Source organism: Camelus ferus, chromosome 19, assembly GCF_009834535.1.
Source record: "Camelus ferus isolate YT-003-E chromosome 19, BCGSAC_Cfer_1.0, whole genome shotgun sequence".
NCBI classification, from domain to species: domain Eukaryota; kingdom Metazoa; phylum Chordata; class Mammalia; order Artiodactyla; family Camelidae; genus Camelus; species Camelus ferus.
In genome coordinates, this window is record NC_045714.1 from 12275025 (window position 1) to 12298190 (window position 23166).

The following is a 23166-nucleotide window of genomic DNA, read 5'->3' on the forward strand; positions in this document are numbered from 1 at the left end:
CCGGTCTAAATCAACACCGTTGATGGGCCCTGTGGGCCGGAGATGTCACACACAGGACTGGCCTTGAGGAGTCTTCAGGGGCACTGGGAACAGCCGGTGGGGTCTTCAGCCCTTGGGATTCCTCGCAGGGGCTGGCCCAGCCAGCCTGTACTCAGCCGCAGAACCGCCTGCAAGGAATGTGGTCCATGGCGCAGAGCGTGGGTCCTGGAGTCCAGCTCCCAGGGCTTGAACTTGGTCATCCAGGCACCAGCCGGGGGGCCTTGGGTACTCTCTGTGAGCTCCCGTTCCCTCGTTTGTAAGAGGGGGTAAGTGGTCATCCCTGTCTTCTTGGGGTTGTTGTGGAGATTATCTGGGACCAAGTGTTCGGCACTGGGCCTGGCAGTAGGAAGTGCTCCATAAATGCGGATTATTATCACAGCTCCTCCCCACTCCCCTTCTCCTCTGACAGAACTTGCTCAGCACCCCAAAGAGACCGGGGGCCCCAGCCCCAGCCCAAGTGAGTGGGATGGTCGGTCTGCCGGCCTCAGGCCGGGCTGCTCAGCCTCTCTCCGCGTCGTGCGGACTCGGGAAGGCTGTGCCATCCTGTTGCATGAGGACCCCGTTTTGTGGGCTGCCACGGTGTCACTAGCACATAGATGAGTGGCATTGAAGGTGCTGGTCTGTGGTCCGAGGAGCCCAGGAGTGACAGGGAGAGGGAGGGAGGGGGAGGAGACAGAGGGAGAGATGGAAGGAAGAGGAGGCAGGGAGGGAGGGAGGGAGAAAGACACAAGATATTGAGAAAGAGAGAGATTTCTCATAGGATACTGTTCTTTTTCTTTTAACTTCAGCTTTATTATTTCGAAGTCCCTGGGGTCAGGACTTTGGATGCCTCAATTCAAGGTCCTTCCTTCCTTCCAGCTGGTCCTGGGGTACAGTCTCATCCAGAGGCCCCCCTGGGGGCCATATGCCTGGAGCTGGCCACACACTGTCCTCAGGGCTCAGTGGCTCACAGGCTGTTGGCAGCAAGTCACCCTCAGGTCCCTGTCACCTGGGCCTCTGCAGAGGGCAGCTCACCGTGTCAGCCGCTTGCCATCAGGGAGAGCAAGGGAGAAGGCGCCCAGGACAGATGCCACGGTCTTTTCGTACCTTGAGCTCAGCTATGACATCCATTCCTTTTATTCCCCCAGCTTTTAAAAAACTGTGGTAAAATAGGGCACATAAAATTGACCATTTGAGCCATTTCTAAGCGTGCAGCTCCATGATATTAACTGCATTCGCATAGTTGTGCAGCCGCCAGCACCGTCCTCTCCAGAACGCTTTTCATCTTCCCGAACTGAAACTCCATCCTCATTAAACAACGACCCCCATACCCCTCCCTCAGGCCCTGGCACCTGCCCTTCCACTTTCTGTCCCTGTGAACCTGACTCCTCTAGGGACTGCAGACAAGTGGAACCCTACAGTATTTTTGGCATGCTTGCTTCGCTTAGCATCATGTCCTCAAGACTCATCCATATTGTAGCCTGTGTCAGAGTTTCCTCCCTTTTTAAGACTGCATAATACTCTGTGGTCTGGATGGACCATATCTGCTCATCCATTCATCTGTCGATAGACACTTGGGTTGCTTCTGTGTTTTAGCGATTGTGAATGAAGCTGCCGTGAATGTGAAAATATCTCTTCAAGCCCCTGCTTTCAATTTTTGGAAATATAAGCAGAAATGGAATTGCTGGATCAGATGGTAATTCTATTTGTAATTTTTTAAGGACCCTCCATACTGTTTTCCACAGAAGCTGGACCATTTTATACTTTACATGCTCATCAACAGTATATAAAAGTTTCAGTTTCTCCACATCCTCACCAGCCCTTGTCATTTACTATCATTATTGTTATTATTATTTGATGGTAGCCATCCTAATCAATGTATCTCATGACAGTTTTGGTTTCCATTTCCCTAATGATTGGTGACGTTGGGCAGCTTGCCATGTGCTTCCTGGCCATTAGTATACCTTCTTTGGAGAAATGTCTGTTCAAGTCCTTTGCCCATTTCTGAATCGGGTTGTTTTTGGTGTTGAATTTTAGGAGTTCTCTATGCATTCTTGATTAATCCCTTATCAGATATGTGATTTGGAAATATTTTCTCCCATTCTGTGGATCGCCCAAAGTACACCTTTGATTCTCCTTACTCACTCTTTTTAATGACCTCTTTCCCATGAAGGCTGGCAGGGAAAGGAGATAGCAAAGAGAGTGTGGTTGAACATTCCAGCCCTCCATCAGTCTGCCTTCAGGTACAGCTGGAACCAGGTGCTCAGCCCCGGCATACCTCTGTCTCTGGGATCTTCTCCCTTCTGTGTTGTTTCAATTCTGAAGTGTGTGGTGGCTCCCAGGGCTTCTCTCCCCATCCAGTAAAAGTCCCACGTGTGTGCCTCTGCAAATGGACTTCCCCTGAACTGATCATTGAGGCCAGATGGGTGGACTATGCTGATTGGTCAGACTGGGCCACGAGCCCACCCCTGGCATTAGGGAGGGGAGCTGGCTGCACCAGCGTTGGGGAGGGAGCTGCCCAGAGGAAAATGGAAGTTTTTTGTTTGTTTTTGTTTTTTCTTTTACCAGCAGAGGGAGACAGAGCTGCAGAGCAGATGTTCTTCACTGACCATGAGCGGGTCTGGGAATGCAGTGACTAGGACCAGTGCCCATCCCCTAAAGGTATGTGGGTACATGACCTACAAAGGTGCACACAATCCTTGGGGCATGGACATGAGAGAACCAAATGTGTCGGGAGGGGAAGCAGGGAGGCTGAAGGAAAGACTTCGGAGCAGAGGCAATGCTTAGTTAAGCTGGGTCTTGAAGAATGAGTAGGAGTTCGTCAGGTTATGCCCACAGGGCTGGGCAGAGAACAAAGGCACTGAGACTTTGACTGGGGTTTGAATCCTAATGCTTCATTTTCCTAACTTCCAACGGCACATTACATCATTTCTCTGAGCTTCAGTTTCCTCCCCTAAATAGGGGCTGATCGTAGTGTCCCCCTGTGAGCTGATAGAGGGGGAAATGGGATGAAGCCGGAGAGGGAGCAGTAGACATGACAGTCCCTGATCGCCCAGAACTTGTATTTTCTCACTTGTAAAGTGGGAATAGCAATTGTCCCCTCCTCAAGAAGTCATTATAAAGACTAAATGACTATATGGATGTATGACACAGTGCCACCTACTGTTAGTTGGTAATTGCTGTTATTGTTACAAAGTTCTGAAGCTGAGGAGGGAGAGGTATGCGGGGTGGGAGTGGGGGATGATGCTGGAAGCGGCCAGATGTGCGCCCCAGGGAGGACACAGGTGGGTGGGATGCCCGGCTACATCTGAGTGCCAGTGCTGCATTCAGCTTCTATGTGGCGTGGACCAGTCCTTCCTTTTTGCTGCCTGCACTTCTGCATCTGTAAAATGGAACAGATGATTGCACCTGTTCACAGGAGCACTGGGCCTGAACAGGAGAACGGCTGATGTCCTGAGCAGAGCTGCCCTTGGGAAGCTCTCAGTGATGGGGGGGTGTTGGGTGCGGTCCCTCTGGGGCTCTCAGGACCTGTGCCTGTTACGCTGAGCGAGTCAGTCCACCTGGAACTCTCTAGATGACTTGGGTGCTGATGAGGGCCCAGAGAGCAAGCAGAGGCCTCCCCAGCCCCCTCCAGACTGAGGGCCCCCAGGTGCTTGTGGGTGGAGCGGGGGTCGTGATTGGACTGACAGGTCAGAGGGCTTGGGAAGGGGTCCTGGCTCGGTCACAGCCCTTGAGCTAGTTGGTAGTACAAGGGCTCCACATACAGTTCTCACCAAGTTAAATGTTTCTGTTTTATTTTATTAAAGATACAAGTATTTATATGTCTATCAAGCGGATTTAAGAGAAGCAACAGTGGCCCCTGCAGTCTCGCAGCAGCCGCAGTGGGGGGCCAGGCCCTGGTGCAGTTCCAGGCTCACCCATCTCCTTCAACCCTCCCCAACCCCATTTGCCACACCCGAAGACTGGGGCTCAGAGAGGTCAAGCGACTTGCCCAGGGTCCCACAGCGGCTCCACTGGGCAGCTTCTTTACAGCCTAGTTATGCGGGCGGCTACACCTCCTGCCCTGCTGGCCTTTTAACATTTCCAGGGCGTCCCGGCACTGAGGTCTCGCCTCCCGGGCTACGGCGCCCGCGGGGTCCAGGAGATCAAGGTCACGGCGGCGCCCCTCGGCGCCCCCGCCCAGCGGAGGGGCCGGCCTCGAGTGGCGGCCCCGCCCCCGCCCCGCCCCCTCCGCCGGCGCCTCCCGCAGCCCCGGGCTCTGCGCCGCGCTGGGCGGCCCCGTGGACGCAGCCCCGAGCGGTTTTCCGGCGGGATGCGCGGCCGGGGCGGGGGGCGCGCCCGCTGGCCGGCGCCGGTGCGCTCGCTGCTGAGCGCCTTCGGGGCTCGGGGCGCCGCCGCCGCCGCCGCCGCCGCCGCGCGAGGCCCGGCGCAAGGTAAGCGCGCGGCGCGGGGAGCGGGCGCGGGGCCGGTGGGCGGCCGGCCGGGAGCCCACGCTCTGCCCTTGGCCGCTGCAGGGCGGCTAGGATGTCCTCTGGGCCCCCAGCACAGAGGTGGGCTCCACGTGGTTCAGGCTGTCCCTGAAGCCAAGGCGGGGGACTCTGTCCGCAAACAAGGGCAGTGCGCGCAGTGGTCCCTCACGCTGGCCTTGGGGTCGGCCGTCCCGGCATCGGAACCCTCCTCTGCTAGCTGTGTGACCCTGTGCGCATGACACTTGACTTCGCTGTGCCTCAGTTTCCGCATCTGTAAGATGGGGTGCGATCCAGTACTTAAGTCTTGGGGCAGTTGTTGGTATCGTGGGGGCAGTGTTTGCCACCCAGTGAGAGCGCCGCACGTGTTCCGTTGTCTCCCAGGGAGGAGGCAGGCCTCCCTCCACCTGTGCAGGGCAGCAGCAGCCAGGGCCCCTGCAGACAGACACCTGGCCCTGGAGTCGGTCCAGCTGCTCTTAAAGGGACAGGATCTCAGGAGATCCTGAGGAAGCTGGAAAATGGTGAGGGCCCCACCTGGTCCAGGGGAGAGGACCTGGGAGTGGGCGGGGGCTTAGGCCTCCCCATGACGAGGCCAGAGAGCTTTGCCTGGATTCAGTGGCCGTTGGTACAGTTGGCGACCAAGAGGCTGAATGATGGTGGGGCCTGGGGAGAGTTAGGCCAGTGTTTACCCCACTGGTCCCCTGGTATGGATTTTCTGGGGGGCACTAGAAACAGCATCCAGCCCCTCCCCTTAGAATCTCCTGGAATCTGTATTTCCAACCAGAGCCCCAGGTGACTCTGGGATCAGGCAGGTCTGGAAACTGGTTTTGATACATCAGTGGTTCTCAACAGGGGTGTCCCCCCCTCTTTTTTGGTTGTTACAACTCCCCTCACCCTCAGTTCTACTGGCATCCAGTGGGGAGAAGCCAGGGGTGCTGCTGACATTCTGTGATGCTCAGGAAGCCTCCCCCATCCCTAACCCCCACCTCTAACCTCCCCCCACCAAAAAGAAAAAATGCTCAGGACCACATTGGCAGTGCAGAGGTTGGGAAACAGATGCATGGTGTCACAGGGTCAAGAAGGATGGGACGGACGCTGGGGTTGTTGGGAGAGCCTGTTGTGTGCCGCGCTCTGCGGTGCCCTGAGGATGAGGAGCCCACGGTGAAGCTTTGGGGCATTTCTGTCTGCTGAGTGGAGCCCCACCCTGGAGGATGGGTGGCCCTTCTGTGGCTGTTCACCCATCGTGAATATCAAGCACCTGCGAAGTCTGAGACCTTGTACAGAGCTCAGGGGTGGGGTGGGGTGCAGTGGTGAATGAGAGGGAAGCTTGCCTCCCAACCCTGGCACTCATCCTGTAATGGGAGCAGATGCTCCCTCATCCTGTGCCTGCACACAGTAGGTACGCAGGAGTGCCCTCACACAGAGTCCCCACCCGGTGCCCACACACAGTAGGTACACACAAGTGCCAGCTTCCTCCCCTGAAAGCCCCCACCTCCCACCTTTGCAATACTCGGGTACTGAGTTTACAGCGAGGCATATTTGGGGTTGGATTTTGAGAAAGGACGTTTCAAATCCTGACCTTCAGCCGTTTGGCAGTGTGCTCAGAGCCGTCACAAGTCTATGATCTGCCTGTGGACATGATGCAACTCCTGCCCCACAGGCTCATTTCAATTGTTGGGCATTTTTAAAATAGTTCTGTGGCTTCTGTCTAGGCCTTGAAGGATGCAGGGTTTAGCCCTGCTTGCCCGCATCTCCGAGAAGGCCAGCTCTGCAGGCAGCGGGGCAGCAGGAGTTTATTAATCTCTGCAAATGATTCCAGGGCTGACCTACGTGCGGGGAGCCGCAGGGCTTGGAGGTCAGCTTCCTGCCCTCAGGGAGCTTTTATTTTGGTGAGGGGGAGAAAGACAATGTTCCTGGACTTGGAGGCAAAGAAAGAGAAACATAAAGATCATCTCTGTGCAGAGATAGGCTGGTGGAGAGGCGGTGACTGAAGATGGGAGCTGCTCTAGCTGGGGTGGCCAGGAAAGGCTCTCTGAAGAGGGATGTTCTACAGACTTCATGTGGGGAAGCAGGGAGCCATGTGAGGGTAGGGGGTGAGAGCATTCCCGGCAGGAGGGAAGCAGCGGCAGAGGCCCTGAATGGGAGTTAGCTTGTGGAATTCGAGGAGAGAAGAGGGTCATGAGGCTGAAGATCCTGGGCGAGGGGAGATGTGGGTGTTGTGCCCAGTGAGGTGGACAGATGGACAGGTGGACTCTGGACTCCACCAGGAGCTGTGGGGTTTCACGTGTGCAGCCCGAGGCCTTTGGCGGCTTTACCTGAGAGAAGGCTCCTAGTGGGGAAGGGGAGCTGCCTGCTGTGGGAGGACGGAGGTGGGGAGCCCAGAGGACCTGTCGAAGCCTTGGGGGCCTGAAATCCAGGATGCTCCATTTCTTGTCTAAGCCCAGGGGTTGGGGTTCTGTTCATGGAGCTGTGGAAGAATGGGTGGAGGATGGGGGAGGCTGGTGGGGAGGAGGTTGGGGAGAGGAGGCTGTGTTCATTTGGAGAGGCCTGTTGACTTCTTCCAAGACGTGCCAAAGAGGCCATTTCATTGCCTGTCTGAGTCCGGAGCCTGGGGCGGGCAGATGGCCTGGAGCCTCCACCCTGAGATGCGTCTGCCGGTGTGCGGCTGGCTCCCAAAGGAGGTCACCTGCCAGGGGCTGAGTCTCTGGGTTTCAGCGTTCCAATACAGCGTTGGGTCAGATGGGACCCCAGTCCAAATGCCAAATCTTCGTGTGGAGCAAGGGTGCAGGGACCCAGGGTAGAGCCAGGCTGTGTGCCCACAACTCTGGGCATCCTGCTGGCTAAGCCTCGGGACGGTCCCCTGACCTCTCCGCCTGGAAGCAGGACTGTTTGTCGGGTTGCCACCTGCAGCTCTTGCTCCCTTGATTTGTGTGGCTCCTTCCTCGGAGCTTGCTTTGGGTGGATCCTAACTCCCAGCCTTAAAGGGATAACATGCTATTTCAGTGGCTTTAATTTATGAAGAAATGAACTACTCACTCGTCCAGACTTCGAAGTCGGATTCAGAAGCGCTGACTAGTACTGGGATATTTCTGCCCCAAGGGAGTTTCTTCCTTCCTTCCTTCCTTCCTTTCTTTCTTTTTCTTTCTTCCTTCCTTCCTTCCTTCCTTTCTTCCTTCCTTTCTTTCTTTCTTCTTCTTTCCTTCCTTTCTTTCCTTTCTTCCTTTCTTTCTTCTTTCCTTTTCTTTCTTCTTTCTTTCTTTCTTTCTTTCTTTCTTTCTTTCTTTCTTTCTTTCTTTCTTTCCTCTCTTTCTCCCTCTCTCCCTCCCTTTCTCTCCCTCTCTCCCTCCCTTTCTCTCCCTCTCTCTTTCTTTCTTGCTTTCCTTCTTTCTTTCTAAAAAAAACCAAACCAAACCTTTATTTGAAGGGGGAGGGGTGATTGATGAGAGCCTGATGCGCCCCAGCTGGTGCTCATTAAAAGCTGCGGCTTCCAGGGCTGCACAAGGCAGTTGGGAATGCAATGCCCTGGCTCAGCCCTGGGCTCAGAGTTAGGACTGGGTCAGCCTTTCCGAAGGCAGCAGCCCTGAAGCCCCAGGTCAGGTCTGCACCGCCCAGCTCTTTTGAAATCATAATGATGACCAGCTGTACTCAGCAGGCTTTTCCACTAGCAAGTGACTAGCAGTTCAGGAAAATGCATGTCCAAAGCCAGGCGCGTTCAGGAGCTCCAGCTAACGTCCCCTTGGTGGTCCAGGGCTCTGGCAAGGTCACACTACCTGCCCTGGGGAATAGGGGAGCTGGACGGCTGAGGCTCAGCTCAGGGGCCAGCTCACAGGCCACCCGGGGCCATGGATGGAGCCGGGCTTGAGACCCCGGAAGACAATCAGTGAGATGGTAGCAGAAGAGGGAGCGAGGGTGCTGGGCATTGCAACTCCTCCACCCCTAGGAGTGCGGAAACCCCATACCTGTGCTCACCTGACCTGCAGAACCTACCTTGGATCTGGAATCATCCTCTGGCCTCAGCCTTCATCCTCATGAGTGTGTGCCTGGAGCAAAAGGCAGGGTTCGTGGCGTCCGGGCAGTAGAAGGCCCTGCCAGGGTTTGCTGTCCAGCCAAGGTCTTCCCTTCCCTCGAGTCACCTGCCCAGGTGCCCAGAGCATTTTCCCACCCCTTGGCCCTCATCCACCTGAATCTGCACCCCGTCACCTTAAAGACCGCTGGTGAACTTGGCGGGGTGACTTAGCTGCTCGCTCCATTCTTGTTTGAAGAGAAGGAGTGACCCCTGGCTTTAGAGCGGGTCTGGCCTGGAGCTGGCACGCCGTCGCTGTTTGTCCGATGAATGCATGATGTGTTCTCCTACACAGGCAACGGGGTTCTTTGGGGAAAAAAAATAATTACACCAGTATTTCATGAATAGCTTCTCGAAGTGAGAAGGGAAAACGTTACAGACCCTCCTTGGAGCACCACTCCTTCCTCTTCCTCTCCCTGGAGAGAACCCCTGTGACCGCCTGTGAGTGTTTCCCCACCAGACAAGCTTGCCATGTGCCTGTGGGTCTCAGGAGGAAATGCGCAGGGTGGTTTCCTCTAAGAATTGCAGAGACGGCATCTGAAGACAGCAGACTTGTTCTGAAACTGTCTTCATTCGGCAGTGTGTCTTGGAGATTTAGCTGGCTCCTAGATTCTTCCTAATTGCTTGAGAGCATTCCATCATTTGAGACTTTCTGCTGCTGCCGGCCATGGCGGGTGTCCTCGGACCCTCTGCTACCCGCAGTGCCCTCTTGTACACTCATACAAGTGCTTCTCCACAGGGCACGTTCTGAGATGCAGAATTCCTGGGGCAGACGATGAGCCCGCTGTAAATTTCACTTGATTCTGTGAAATTGTTGCCCACGTGGCCGCCACCCCCCACAGCAGTGTCGGAGGTGCCCGTTTCTCTAGGTACCGTGAAAGGTTCCGTTTCTTAAAGGCTGTCAGTGCTACGGAAGGAGAAGGGAACTCCTGTGGTCTAATTTGCATTCCCTTGGTTGCTTGAGCGGGGGTTTTCTTATGTTAATTGGCCGTTTGGGTTTCTCTTTCTGTGAGTTGCTTCTTTTCTGGGCAGCTGTGGGTCTCTCTTTGTGACTGGTTTGTGAGAGCTACTTATGTGTTCTGGGTTCTAATCCTCTGTTTACTGCAGGGGTTTTTGTTCTCGCTGGGGCTTGGCTTTACATGTTTATCGTGTCTTTGGTTGAGTAGAAGTTTTCAGGTTTTTTTTTTTTAAGATATAATTGACATGACATACTATATGAGTTTTAGGTCTATGATGTAGTGATTCACTGTATACATTGCAAGATGATCACCGCAGTAAGTCTGCTTACATTCGTCACCACAGAGTTACAGTTATTTTTGTGTGTCTGATGAGAACTTCTAAGATCTACAGTCTTAGCGACGTTCAGACATACTGCGCCCTTCTGTGAATGGTTGTCACCGCACTGTGTAATTCCTCCCTAGGTTTTCAGTTTCGACGCAGTGAAGTTTTTCAAGCTCTTTCTTTATGTCTTTGCCTTTTGTGTTGTCTTTAAGGAGTCTCTTTCTGCCTCAAATTTGCAGCAAACACCTTGCCCCAGTCTGCCTGGGACAGTCCTGGTTTTAGCTCGAAACGTCTGGCGTCCTGAGACCCCTCGAGTCCCTGGTGAACCAGGACGGTTGGTCAGAAGCGTATCCACCCACGTTCCCTTGTAATAAGTGTACAGCTTTCCTTCTTTATATTTATATTCCTGGTCCACTGTAATTCACTTCTGTGAATAGCATGGGGCAGAATACAGATTTTTTAAAACTGAAGTATAGTTGATTTACAATGTTGTGTTAGTCTCAGGCGTACAGCAAAGTGACTCGTATTTTTTCCAGATTCTTTCCATTTATATTATTACAAGATCCTGAATATAGTTCCCTGTGCTGTACAGCAGGTCCTTGTTGTTTATCTATTTTATATACAGTAGTGTGTATCTGCAAATCCTAAATTCCTAATTTATCCCTCCTGAATACAGATTTTCAGTAGGGCTTCTAGGAGTTGAATGTTTAACTCAGGGAACAATTGTTTCCTGGTGGCAACATCCAGCCACGCCTTAGCCAAGGAGGGAAGGTGATCTGGGAGGCAGACATTTGACCACGAAGTGGCCCGTGTCTCCTGAACCTTAAATCGAAACAGATTTGGGGCAAGGGTTTTCTTTCCAATTTGATAAGGTAGATGATTTTTTGATACGATCAACATTTCGTTTGCATCTGATGAACCCCTTTTACCGAGAAGCACTGGCTCGCAGGGGTCATCTGTTGGGAGAATTTCTGGTGCTCCTCCTCACTGCCCTGGCTGTTTGGAAGGCCCTGCCCCTGGAAGGACCCCTCCCCTGTGTGTCACCTAGACGTGCATCCTTGTGGCTCACTCTAAGAGGTCTCCAGACCTCTCCTCTCTTGGGGCCTCATTGCTAACAAAATTCAGATGCAGTTTATTTTAAGGAAAAACACCAGGAGCGTACATCCTTTGCATCGGCCTTCTCCTGGCCGGACTGGGGTGCCGGTGGAGCCCGTGGTGACCAGAGGGGCCTGGGTCTCCCAGTGGCTCAGGGTCTGAACCGTGTGCTCCATGGCTGGAGCGGAGGGAGAACAGGGTGGGATGCCTGCTGCCCTTTGCTGCCCGGTGACCTAGGTGACCTCGGAGGAGGTCGAGTTTGCGAAGTTGCTCTAGTTTCAGGAAAGGTGACTAGTTCTCCCCGTTACGGGTTGTGAGTGTGTGAATCTTCATGAGACCTTTTCCAGGATGGACTGCAGCAGTGCTGGGTGCTCAGGGCTGAGCTGTCCCTCGTCGTTCTCCTGCGCTTGGACCCGGCATCCTGGCTCTCAGGCCTGCAGGTGTGGGCCGGACCAGTACCAGGACTTGCCTGGCCTGCAGGTCGAACATGCTAGGTCCTGGGACTTCTCCGCCCTTGTAACGGAGCAGGTCGGCCCCGCGTGCTACGTCTCGTCCTGTACGCATGTGTAGCTCTCTGGTTGGTTCTCTTTCCCTGGGGAGCCCTCACTGGCACGGCTGGCAGCTGGTGTGCAGAGGGCACCATAACGAGGTGCGGCAGAAGTGAAACTGCCCCAGCCCTGGAGGCTCGGAGTCCAGAGCCAGGCTGTCGGCAGGGCTGGTTCCCCCTGAGGCCTCCCTCCGGGGCTTGCAGACCGCCTCCTCCCATGGCCTGCGTCCCCTGGGTGTGTGTGCCTCGCGGTCTCGCCCTGTGTCCAGATTTCTTCTAAGGACACTAGTCAAAGTGGATTAGCACCCACCCTGGCAGCCTCATTTGAATTTAGATGCATCTTTAAAGGAGCTGACTCCAAACACAGTGGCGTTTGGAGGCCCTGGGAGTCAGGGGCTGGGCTGTGTGAACTTCGAGGGGACACAGTTCCGTCCAGAACCACGGCCGGGTTGGCGCCGCTGTCCCCAGGGAGCTCGGCCGGGCTGTGGGCTGGGCCTCAGGCCCGCTCCACGCGGCCTTCGCCCGGAAACTTGGGTTCCAAGAGGGAGCTTCCGAGAGAAACAGCCTTCAGTTCTGTCATGTTTCTGTCATCTTTTATGATCTGGCCTTGGAAGTGTCGACAAAAATAATCAATAAGCAATCAGTAATAAGAACAGAAAGGAGTTTTATCTAAGCCGGCTGCCAAAACGGGCCCACCGGCTCAGCCTCAGCAACACGTGAGCTCCGCACGCCGCCTGCTCCCCGGCTCCCGCCGTCTGGGGTCCAGGTGTCGGAGGTCTGAGCTCCTCCCCGAAGCTCTGAGAGGGAAGCGGAGTCCTGCTCACGGGTCCCTGCCGGCTGTCGGGGCTCATCCCCACCTTCCAGAAGCCGCTGCCTTCCTGGCTTGCGGCCCCTCAAGGCCAGCGGGGGGGGGGGGGGCCGAGTCCTCCTGGCCTGTCGCCCCCTCCCGGCTGCCCTCTCCTCCTCCCCCGCCTCCCCTCAGCTTTGAAGGGCTCTGGCGATTACACGCCCGTCCCGGTCATCAGGGTGATCGCCCCGTCTTCGGGTCAGCTGGTTACACCCCGATTCCGGCTGCAGAAGCCTTGACAGCAGTGCCTCGGGTCGTGTTCGGTTGAGTAACCTGGGGCCTGGGGCCGGGAATCCGGGGGCTTAGGATTCTGCTGTCCACATTGTGAGGAAGTGCATTAGCCTGGGGTCCGGCCCGCGGTGGGCCACTGCGTGCAGACGGGGTGGCACCACGTTGATGAGAACGAGTTACGTCAGCAGCAGGAGTTTGGGTGGGGGGGACAGCCGCGTCCTGCTTTGAGGAATCCTAGTATTAAAACATCCCCCCCCCAATTTGTAGAGGACAGAAACCAGTTGGTAACAATCTGAACTTCAGTAATCGAGGATAGGAATTGTTTTCTGTATTGCAGTTTAGCTGAGGGCACCTTTGCATCAGGAGCTGGCCAGACACGCAGTTACACACCGTATGTGGGCTCCGCCCGCCGCGTTTCCAGGCTCCTCTGTGCCTCTCACTATGAACTGCAGCAGCGCCTGCCCACCCTCCTCGTCTCCCGGCCCCTTCTTGCCTCCCGCTGCTTTGTTCCCCACCCAGTGGCCCTATACCTTCCGAGAGAAGGGGAATTGTTCTCTTTCTTTCCTGGGTGGAGACCCTCCTGGGTTTTTCATTCCTCCCAGAGGCCCCTTCTCAGCCCCTTGAACTGCCCAGCGCGCTTACCCCAGGGCCTTGGCGTGCGCTGTTGTCAGGAGTGCGCCTCTCCCCGTCCCCACCCCCTGCACAGAGCCTGCCACATATAAGTGAGTGGACAGATGAGTCCGTGAGGAGTGAATCGGTCAGTCAAACCCCAAACAGGGGACTTGTGTTCTCTAGGACACATCTCTTGGCTCAAGCCTGGTGAGTCTGTGTGCCTTTCTGAATAAAGGGTCAGCCCCTTGTCTTTGCTGTGCATTGCAGATTCTGGTGGGAGCTCTAGTCCCTCCTGCTAACAGACCCCCAGGGCCCATTCTCCTAAAACTCTGGGGCTCCTTTTTATACCGAAGTATCAGCGGGTCCCCCAGGTAGCCCTTGAATGAACTAGGAGGGTCAGAGACCCTCCAAACCCGGCAGCATAAAATGCCAGGGGTCACCTCTGTTGCAGCCCATGCCGCAGGACTGATGTCAGCCTCTGCTACACACAGAAACGAGCGCTGCTCCCCCGGCCGGCTGTGGGAATCGCTGGCACTGTTGTTAATGTTTCAGTATGAGGCCGGGAGAAGGCGCCAGGATCTAATTTCCTAAATAACTGCTCCCCCTGCCAACATAAATCCAGGGGACCCACCAGCTCTAAACTTCACGGCAGTTTAGTGAACAGTGGGCTCGGAAAGATATCACAGCTTCTATGAAAACGTGGATGCAGCCGTCACTATTGTTAGATTTGTGCAAGTGAGTCTTGGAGTGACCACCCCAGCCGTGGAACTCGGGATGTGTTTTTCAAGTACTACCTATAAACCTCACGCTATGGATTTTCTGTAATTTACGGGCCGGGCTCGATGCCATGTTTGAGCTGTCCCGCGGTGGAACACTTCATCTCCTGTTCCCGCGACGAGGTATTGGAGACCGAAATCCGTGTGCGGTCAGGCAGTGAGCCCGGCTCTGCGGGCTGCCGTGGGGAAGGAAGCGGGCCCCCGTGGAAGGTGAATCCAGGAAACACTTCACACTGTACACGCTGAACTGGAGGAAAGAGAATGTCTGGGTGACCATGATATCGTTTTTATGTGAATTACCTTCTTTTATTTATTTATTTTTTAAACAAGTCTTTTAAAAAATTGATTTATTTTTTGTGAATGGAGGGACTGAGGATTGAACCCAGGACCTCTGCATGCTAAGCACACACTCTCCTACTGAGCTGTACCCTCCCCACCCTGAATTGTCTTCTTGTAAAAGTAAGAGTCAGATGGCTGGATGGTTGGGGCAGTGAGTGTAACTGCAGAAGAGTTACTGGTTTGCCCTTTTATTTATTGTTAACATTCTAATCTTGGAAGCTTCTCACCACCCTCTTCTGGCAAAAATGAAAGCATTGCTCGGTGGGAGCTTGGATGGCCACCCCCTCTTGGAGGCGACCTTTTGTCCCTCTCAGGACTCCACCTGAACTTTCAGGGTCAGGTGAGCCGTGGGAGATGGGCAGTGGTCAGGGGTATGTGTGAGGGACGATGGACCATTGCTTTGTTCTGTGATGTACCTGCTGACCCAGGAAGCCAGAGAGCCCGCTGATGGGAGATTACATGGATTTATTTCACTGAGAAAGCCGCTGTGTAATACTGCTTGGTTTGGATAGACCACAGGCTTTGAGGGACATCAGGTTGTTGCCAGACTGTTCGCCTTATTCATGCCTTCCTGTGTTGGGGGGGTTTCTGTAGAGTGGGTGGCAAGTGAGGCTGTGCTGGGGCTGACGCTCGAGATTTTGGTGGGATGCAAGGCACCAGGGATGGGCTGGGACAGTGGAAAGAATGTAGAAGGCCTGCCCTGTTGCTGTCACCTGTCAGCTGTGGGACCTTCGGGAAGTCACGCCCTCTCTTGGAGCCTCAGCTCCACTCTCGGGACAAAGAGGACGATTATCCCAGCTGCGTGGGGTCATTAATGAGCACTTGTGGGGTCACAGTCTGCTGTCCTCTCCCCACCGCGCCACCTCCTGTATCCTCGTCAAGTCCGTGACTTCTGTGGGGATCAGAAGAGTGTGAGGTCTCTGCCGGTGCCACTTGGGATATGTTTGTAAGAACAACCTGAGCTCTGGAGCACAGGACCCGTGTTCGAATCCTGGCTCCATTCCCTGGACAACGATGCAAGCACTTTGCATCTCACTTGCAAAATGAAACATCAGAGTACCTACCTTATTTGGTCATTTTTAGCATTAGCCACATTCATAATTATGAAGTTCTTGGAATGGTGGCTGGCCCATAGTAAAAGCTATGTGTTAAGTAAATGAATACTCAACCAATGGGGCTTGAGCTGTGGGACATTATCTCCTTTACAAGGGGTCTGGAGGGAGGCAGACTGGAGGTCTCCATCCATGGGGTTGGCACTCCAGCCCCCCGTGTGTCACTCCTGGGTCACAGGGTGGCAGCTGCCACCCTGGACGCCTCAGGACACTCAGACAGGAAGCAGGCACGCTGCAGTCAGCACCTGCCAGGGTGTCTTTTCTCGACGGGGCTCCCCGTTCACCAGCAGTGTTTCCCAGAGGCCCCGGAAGACAGCCTTCTCCCTTCATTAGCTGGAAACAGGGCACATGGCCTCCTGCAACAAGGGAGGCATGTAGGAGGTGCCCAGGACGGGAGGTCACCCGAGACACACCTGACATGGAGAAGCAGGAGCTCCTGGGGCTGTGATCTGTCCTTCTTGTAGAGGGCACTCCGGTCCCTCCCCTGCCGGAGCTTCCTTGCGTTTTTCTGCCTCCCATTGCTGCCCACCCTGTACAGCCCTCCGGGTCACCTGGATGTGCATGGGGCATGGAGGACATCAGAAGACCAGTGCTTGCACCGGTGGACTTTTTGTGTTGATAACAGCTAGCACATGGGGAGGCATCCCTGGGGCTGGGCTGCCCGCTCCGTGGCAGGGAGCCCTCCCCCAACTCGCACATCCGAGAGGAGACACAGGAAGTGATCCAACCGCCTCTGGTGCCTGGGGCTGCGGAAGGGCTTCTCTAGACAGCCTGAGCGCTGGCAGAAGACGCTCGGAGGAGGGCCAAGCCCCACGGGACCCCTGGCCTGTTTCTCAACCAGCCTTGGTGACCCACGCCTTTCAGGGTGGGGACGGCGGGTGGTGAAATGTAGGATTTTGTTTTACAAGAATTGAGACTTGTTGAGAAAAGAGCCGCAGCTGGCATTGCATTGCGCACTAACCTGGGTAGCCTCTTGGGCGTGGTCGGTGGTAGAGACCCCAGGGAGGAAGTGGTCGAAGGGCTAAAGAAGCCAAGTTCAAGGCTGGGTCAGCGCGCAGGTCAAGGGAAGTTCCCACAGGCCACGGCTGCGCGCAGTTCCTCCTGTGACCAGCAGAGGGCGCGGCTCCCCTCCGCACCGCGGGCGCCATGGGACCTGCTTTGTCTTCCGCTGTCCTCCCTTGGCTTCCCCATCCCGGGGGTTACCCTCTTGATCCTCTTCCGTTGGTTCCTTGAGCTCTTGGCAGAGACGAGGGCTGGAGCAGTTCTTTTTAAACGATTGCGTTTGCTGGTTTAATTCTGTTCCTGTGATGGGCAAGGAAGTGTTCCCGGAGCCTCAGGAGAAACCTCAGGACTTTGAGGCAGGAGGCAGCCACTTATGTCCCCGAAAGCCTGGAGCTGACTTGGGTCCTGGGGCGGCTGAGCGCCCCCCTCCACGTCCTGGGTTAGCGACGTCATCCACTAATCACCCGTGTGTACGCATGCTCACTGATTCAGTCAACAAATGTCTGTTTCCTGGGTGCCTGCGACGTCCCCAGCCCGTGCCTGACAAAGGTCCCCGAACTCATGCAGTGACTGGGCGAGGGCCCAGGTCTTTGGGCCATCAGCTCTCCGGGGTCGTCAACCTGCGAGGGTTCTCTGGGAGCACCGCAGGCCTGGTTCAGCTCCCACCATGTGCCCTCTGGAATGATTGTCACCAAGTGACCAGGCAGGAGTGACCATGCTCACTCCAAGGTGAGGAACTGCAGTTCCAGAGAGGGGTCTCCAGCCTGCAGCCAGTCTCAGAGGGTCTGTGGGACCCCGGAACTTGAGCTCTCTCACCCCGCCTCCCCCCACCTCCGATAGAGCGGACTGTGTCTGGGAGTCTCGGGGGTGCTGAGCTAAGGCAGTGGGCTCTCCTACATCGTGTCTAACGTGCAAATGGGGCCCCTCCTCTTTCTGCCCCATCCTGCCCCTTCTCTGATCCTCCCCACCCAGGAGAGGGCATCTTGCCCACCCCGTGGTCAATGTCAGACTTGATGGTTACCTTGAACCCCACCCCCATATCCAGCTCATCATCAAAAGCAGAAATCTGGGGGCCTTCTCTGGCTCCTTTCTTTCTCCCGTCCCTCCACAGCTGACCCACCACCAATTCTCTGGGACCATCTTGGGGGACCCTGAATCAGGCCTGCTCAGCACCTCGTCTCCCTCGTGGGTGGTTGCCAGCCTCCTGCTGCATCTCTCTGCTTCCTCCCTCACCTGTGGTCCCTTCCCCATCAGCAGCTGGAGGGATCCTCTGGCGACTCAACTCCTGCCTCCAGAGGATCTCGTAGTCGTTGTATCAAGGACCACAAGACACTGCGTGGCCTGGGCCCTGCCCTCTGTCCAGCCTGGCTCTCGCCCTGTCCCCGCAGTCTCTGCCTCTCTTCAGCGCCCTGTGCTCCTCCCACCTCATGGCCTTTGCCTGGACTGCCCGCGCTGCCTGTGAGCCCTCGCTCCGTGACTTGTCTGGTTCATCCCCACTGAGCCTTCGGTTTCAGAAAGAGCGTCACTTCCTTGGAGCAAGGTCCGCCCACGCAGGTGGGGCGTCCCTCACTCTGTTCACTGAAATCAGTGGCTGACTGGTTGCTTGGCTGTGAGCTCCGTCTCATCTGCAAGGCCAGGAGTTCTGAGATTTCAGGGTCCCATAATGCGCTGCTCCTTGTGATATTCCCCAGACACTGTAAGTTTGTTACAAAAATGCTCGGGAAATATTTGATGGGTACTATTAACGTGCATCTCTTTTTAAAACTGAGGTGTAGTTGATGTGCAATATTATATCAGTTTCAGTGTACAGCATAGTGATTCACAATTTTTGTATATTTAATCTGCACTTTATGTAAGAATGAAAGCAACTCTGAAAACACATGTGAGTGGGGTTGGGTCTCCACATGGTCCTTTTTCCACACCACCTGCTGCTAAGGTGCACATCTCCACGTGTGGGTATCTGCCAGCCTCAGGGTGTCACCTCTGCCGTGGTGTCCTCCTGCTGACTGTTGTGGGCAGAGGAAGACCCTCCCTTTCCTTCATCACTTTGTGTTTTTGGAAGGGACACATTTTATAGACTTCGCAGTCTTTTTAGTTCTTTGAGGCAACTGTGTGGGGTTTATCAAGGCTGCCCGGAGTCAGGAAATGGCTTTGGGTTTTCTGATCAAGGACCAGAAGGGTGACCCCTGGGAGAGCTTCTGTCTGATTCGAAGCCCAGGGCAGGGACAGGACAGTTTTAAGTGTCCTGTGCTCAGCAGAGAGGCTGACCGAACACAATTATTCTTCAGATCAAAAGCTCAGCCCAGGTGCCTCTGTGTCCCTGGTTTGGTTTTGTTTTTAAAACAGCTTTATCAAAATAAGTTACATACTGTAAAGCTCACCTGTTTAAAGTGGAAAATTCCATGGTTTCTGGTATATTTACAGAGTGGTGAAGCCATCACCATGTCATTTTAGAGCATTTAGAACATTTCTGTTACTCTAAAAAGAAGCCCCTCACTCACTAGCAGGAATCCCCCAGACCCCTCCCCGCCCGAGGTAGTCACCAGCCTGCCTTCTGACTCTGGGGACAGCTCACATAATGGAGTCATATCATACGTGGGGTTTCTTGTGACTGGCTTCTTCGGCTTGGCGTAGTGTTTTCAAGGTCCATCCATCTTGTGCAGGTATCAGTATTTTATTTCTTTCTATGGCTGAATAATGTTACATTGGGTGAATACACCACATTTTCTTCATTTATCGATTGGTGGACATCTGGATTATTTCTGTGTTGGGGCCACCGTGAAGTGTGTTGGTTCTGTAAGGGTTCCACAGTGTGCTTCCCGACCAACCCCGCCCTTGCAGGGGTCTTGTTGAGGGGGTGCAGTTGGGGACTTTCACAGAGACCCCCTGAGGATCCTTGAGGCGGAGACTTTGTGTGGACAGCGGCCTCCCGCAGTCTGTGGCGGCCAGCTCCCCGGCCTGGGGTGGGCGCCTGGGAAGGCCTGGCTCTGCCCTGCAGGCAGCTTCCTCGACTTTCATGGCTGCTGACCACTCATTTTTTAAAATTTAAAACTGTTTTTTATTTTGGAGCATTTCAAAGCCAGAAGAAACACAACGACCAGCTCCACCCCTCCCTGATTCAAACAAGTCAGCATCCTGCTGACGCGGACGTGTAAGAACCGAAGTTTGGTGGTCGCTTTTGTCTTCCGCCCCCAGCTCCACGTGCGCTCCCGGAGCAGGTGCTGAGCCTTGTCCTTCTCGGTGCCTGTAAGCACCGCCTTACAGTCAGCGAGAGCAGGGACTAGAGAAGCTCTGAGGTGGCGCACGGACGAGGCACTGAGGGGTACTGGCGTCTAGGGACAGTTCTCGTGGTCTTCGTCCTTCCCATGCACGACGGGGAGGCTGCCTTTCTGTCACTGTAGTGATGGCTTCCTTTAAAATGGATTTCAGTGCAGATTGTCGGTAGCAGGACAGGTTCTGAGTCTGGGAGACCCAGAAGCGTGAAGGTGAGGAATGGGGGGCAGACAGCCGGCAGCCACTGGCGTCCTCTTTCTTCCCCCTTCCTGCCCCACATATCCCTGAGCTGCCGTCCACACCCCCAAACCCCGCTGGCCCTTCTCTGTGTCTGCTGCTGGCTGGCTTCCTCCACCACCACAGGCTTTCGCATTCAGATGTGGGAGGCTGATGGCGTGGTTGAGGGGCTCCTGAGACCTGCCTGCTTCAGGGCCAGGACTCAGCATAGCTCTCAGGGGCTGCCTGAGGACACACTTGGAGAGACCCCGGGCTGGGAGCATCAGCCCTGCCTGCCCTGACTTGTGACCAGGTGTGCTCACCTCTCTGAGTTGCCCTCACCTGTAAGGTGGGGGCTGTAGTAGCTCACACGTTCTAGGTGTGTGAGGAAGAAATGCTGCTCCCTCTTCCCCCAGAGAAGGGCTCAGCCCAGAGGTAGGTGTGTCACCCGCCAGCACGTTTTTACTTGGATAAAAAGTATTTAGAAAAACATCCTATCAGTCTCCTCTTTGCTTCACGGTATGTGCTGACAACCATAAGGAGATGTTTTGGGGGTGACATCTATTGATCTATTGGTGGCCTTTCTCAGCTCCCTCCTCCCGGCCACCTGGAAGACCCTTTGTTCCCTGTCGGACCCCCGCTCCTGGCGTGGCACGCAGCACACACTAGGCGCTGCAGAGTCCTTGAGGGCAGGCGGGCAGGCAGGCGGGCTCTCAGAGGGGACTGCCGCTAAGCACCCAAAGCTCCGTGTGGAGTCAACACGCACGTTGTTTCTCCACATCTCAGTTCTGTCCTTGGCTCTTCACTGGGGCTCACCCAACCCTGCCAGGTGCTGCTGGGGTGCAGGGGCAGCCCTGCAGCTGCCGGACCCCTGACAGGCTCCGTCTCTGAGCCCCAGTTGGGTTCATGACCTGCAGTGGGGCTAAGAGCACCGCCCCCTGGGCTTGTTTGAGGGGCGGAGATGGGATCGCGCCCAGCTGGTCCCGCGCCCGGGGGGGGGGGGGCGGGCAGGCAGGGTGGTGTCTCTGCAGCCCTTTGTCACCCAGGCTGTGTGACACAGCTCCACGCCACGCCCTCTCTCTGTCCTTCCCTGGGCTTTCCTCCCCGTCGTTCCTGTCCCATGCCTGAGCTGGAGACGCGGGAGCTGCCTGTGTTTCCCCCACACTACCATCTAGAGCGGTGAGAATTGCTCATTAGCACCTTGGGGAACAGCTCTGTAAGTGGCAGCCCTAGGGGGTGTCACCTCCCTTGCCTGGCCTCAGCTCCATCAAGGAATCCAGGGGAAGCCTCCTTGGAAGGCACCAGGTGCCCCTCCTTCCTCTCTCTTCCCAGGATTAGGGCTGAGGGTCTGGAGGGAGGAGGAGTGGGCGGTGGGGAGGAGGATGTGGGCGGGGACAAAGCTCCGGAGGGCCCCGCCCCCCATCCCATGATGGAGCCAGGGCAGCAGGACCCACTGGCCTCCAAATCCCCTGAAGAGCAAGGGTCTGGGAAACCGGCGTCTGAAGCTGCTGGAGAGGTTAGGCCCTGCCTCCAAGGGAGGCACCTCAGGGTCTCCTCCCCTCCAGCTGGGGAGGGGGAAGAAGCGGGATGTGGAATCCTTGTTTCTAGAGCCCGCGCGGCTGGGGTGGGGGTGGGCGGTTCATAACTCAGGATCCAGCCCCCACCTCCCTCCGGGCAGGCGGCGTGCCGTTCAGGTATTTGAGACCCCTCCCCATCACCACGCTGGCTCTCACTCCCCGCTCTTGTGACGTCAGGCTCCCCGCGCGTGGCATGATGGGAGAATCCTAATGTTTTCCAACAGATGCTCCAAGAACAGCTTTCAGATTAAAGCAATTGCAAGAGCAAAGATTCTTTTTTCCTTTTTTTCCCGGGGGGGTGGGGGGTGGGGTGGGGGGAGGGAGCACCCCCAGAAATTCCTGGACATCACCCCCTGCCCCAAGCATGCAATAAACAGTGACAAGAAAAAGTTTTTATTTCCTGGTTCAACTTTTTTTTTTCCTGGAATATAGACTGAAGAATGGAAATAAACGCGAATAAATAACAGGCAGGCCGCGCACGCCGGGATGCGCCTGGCTGCAGCCGCGAGGCTATTGTCTCATCGCCCTGAAGCCAGCCCCGGCCTCGAGCTCTGGCTCCTTCCCTTTCCCTGTCCTTTTTGATTTTTCCTTTTTAAAAAGACGCCCCCTCCAGCCCCCTCGCCGGTGACCTTGGCCGCCTCGGATGCTCTGATTCCACGCGGCTCCCTCCAACTTGCCGGGCCCATGGCCGCGTCCGAGGACGGGAGCAGCTGCCTCGTGTCGCGGGGCCGCTCGCAGAGTGACCCCAGCGTCCTCACCGACTCCTCGGCCACCTCCTCCGCGGACGCCGGGGAGAACCCAGGTAACAGGGCGGGCGGGGGCGGCTGGACGAGCGGATAAGGCCAGGGAAGGGGGCGCTGGGCGTGCGTCCCCGGCGCCACTCTGCGCCCTGGTCTGCATTTGGGATGCCGCGGCAGGACCCGGGCGCTCAGGCTCCCACTAAGGCGACAGAGCCCTTTGTCCGGAAAGGAACCGGTTCGCCGGTTAGAGCCCTGGGCTCCGCATCGGCCCTCCTTGCGGGTTGGTGGGCTCTGCTGTTCCCTCCCAGGGGCTTCCCTCCTTTGGGCGCTGACCAGCTAGGGGATGAGAGTCAGACCTGTAGCCGCTTCCGCCAGTGCTGGCTCCGAGCTCTGACCCCTCCCCGAGGCCCCAGCTCAGGTGGCCCGGGCGGCCCGGCATGGGCGTCCCCGCCCGGGCAGGGCGGCGTTCGTGCGGCCACCGCTCAGAGGGGCTTCCGCGGGGCGCCCGACTCGGCGGGGCCTGGCGCACCTGGGCGCGCCCACCGGCCTCCGGGACAGGTGCGCTTGTGCTCGCAAGAGCTGCCACAGGGAGATGGAGGGCGTGCGCCAGGACCAGGGCTGATTTCATTAAATTATATGGACTTCGTCCACTCCCCCACCCCCACGGTGGCGTCGATTGTTCAGGTGATAAATCTGGTCACAAAGGCGTCTATATGGCTGGATTGATTACTTTCCAGAGAGGAAGAAAGGCCCTAATAAAGCAAGAGGGGGGTGGGCTGTGCGCCCTGTCACCATGGAGACGCAGGAAGCAAAGTGATCATTAAAACCTTTCTCCACCAGAAGGCAATTTTCACTTCACAGGGAGAAGTCTGAGCTTCTGAAATGTAGGGTTCAAAAAAAGAATCAAAGCTGGTGTTTTGGTATCAAGCCACAGGACTCCGTATCTCAGAGAAGCAGGATCCATTCACGGG

The 23166-nt window shown here is 55.9% G+C and overlaps 1 protein-coding gene across 2 annotated transcripts in view; it reads left to right on the plus strand.

Annotated features, from left to right (window-relative positions):
• The first annotated feature begins 4326 nt into the window (after positions 1-4326).
• The window catches only part of PHACTR3 (phosphatase and actin regulator 3), a 179358-nt gene continuing 160518 nt past the window's right edge, over positions 4327-23166 (plus strand). Inside the window, exon 1 of one of the 2 annotated variants that reach the window (XM_032461466.1) lies at positions 4327-4451. In XM_032461466.1, coding sequence (XP_032317357.1) covers positions 4331-4451 — 121 coding nt within the window. In that variant the 5' untranslated portion in view covers positions 4327-4330. Of the gene's footprint in view, positions 4452-21742; positions 22258-23166 lie in introns of those variants that run through there. The other variant, XM_032461467.1, reaches the window with a different exon arrangement.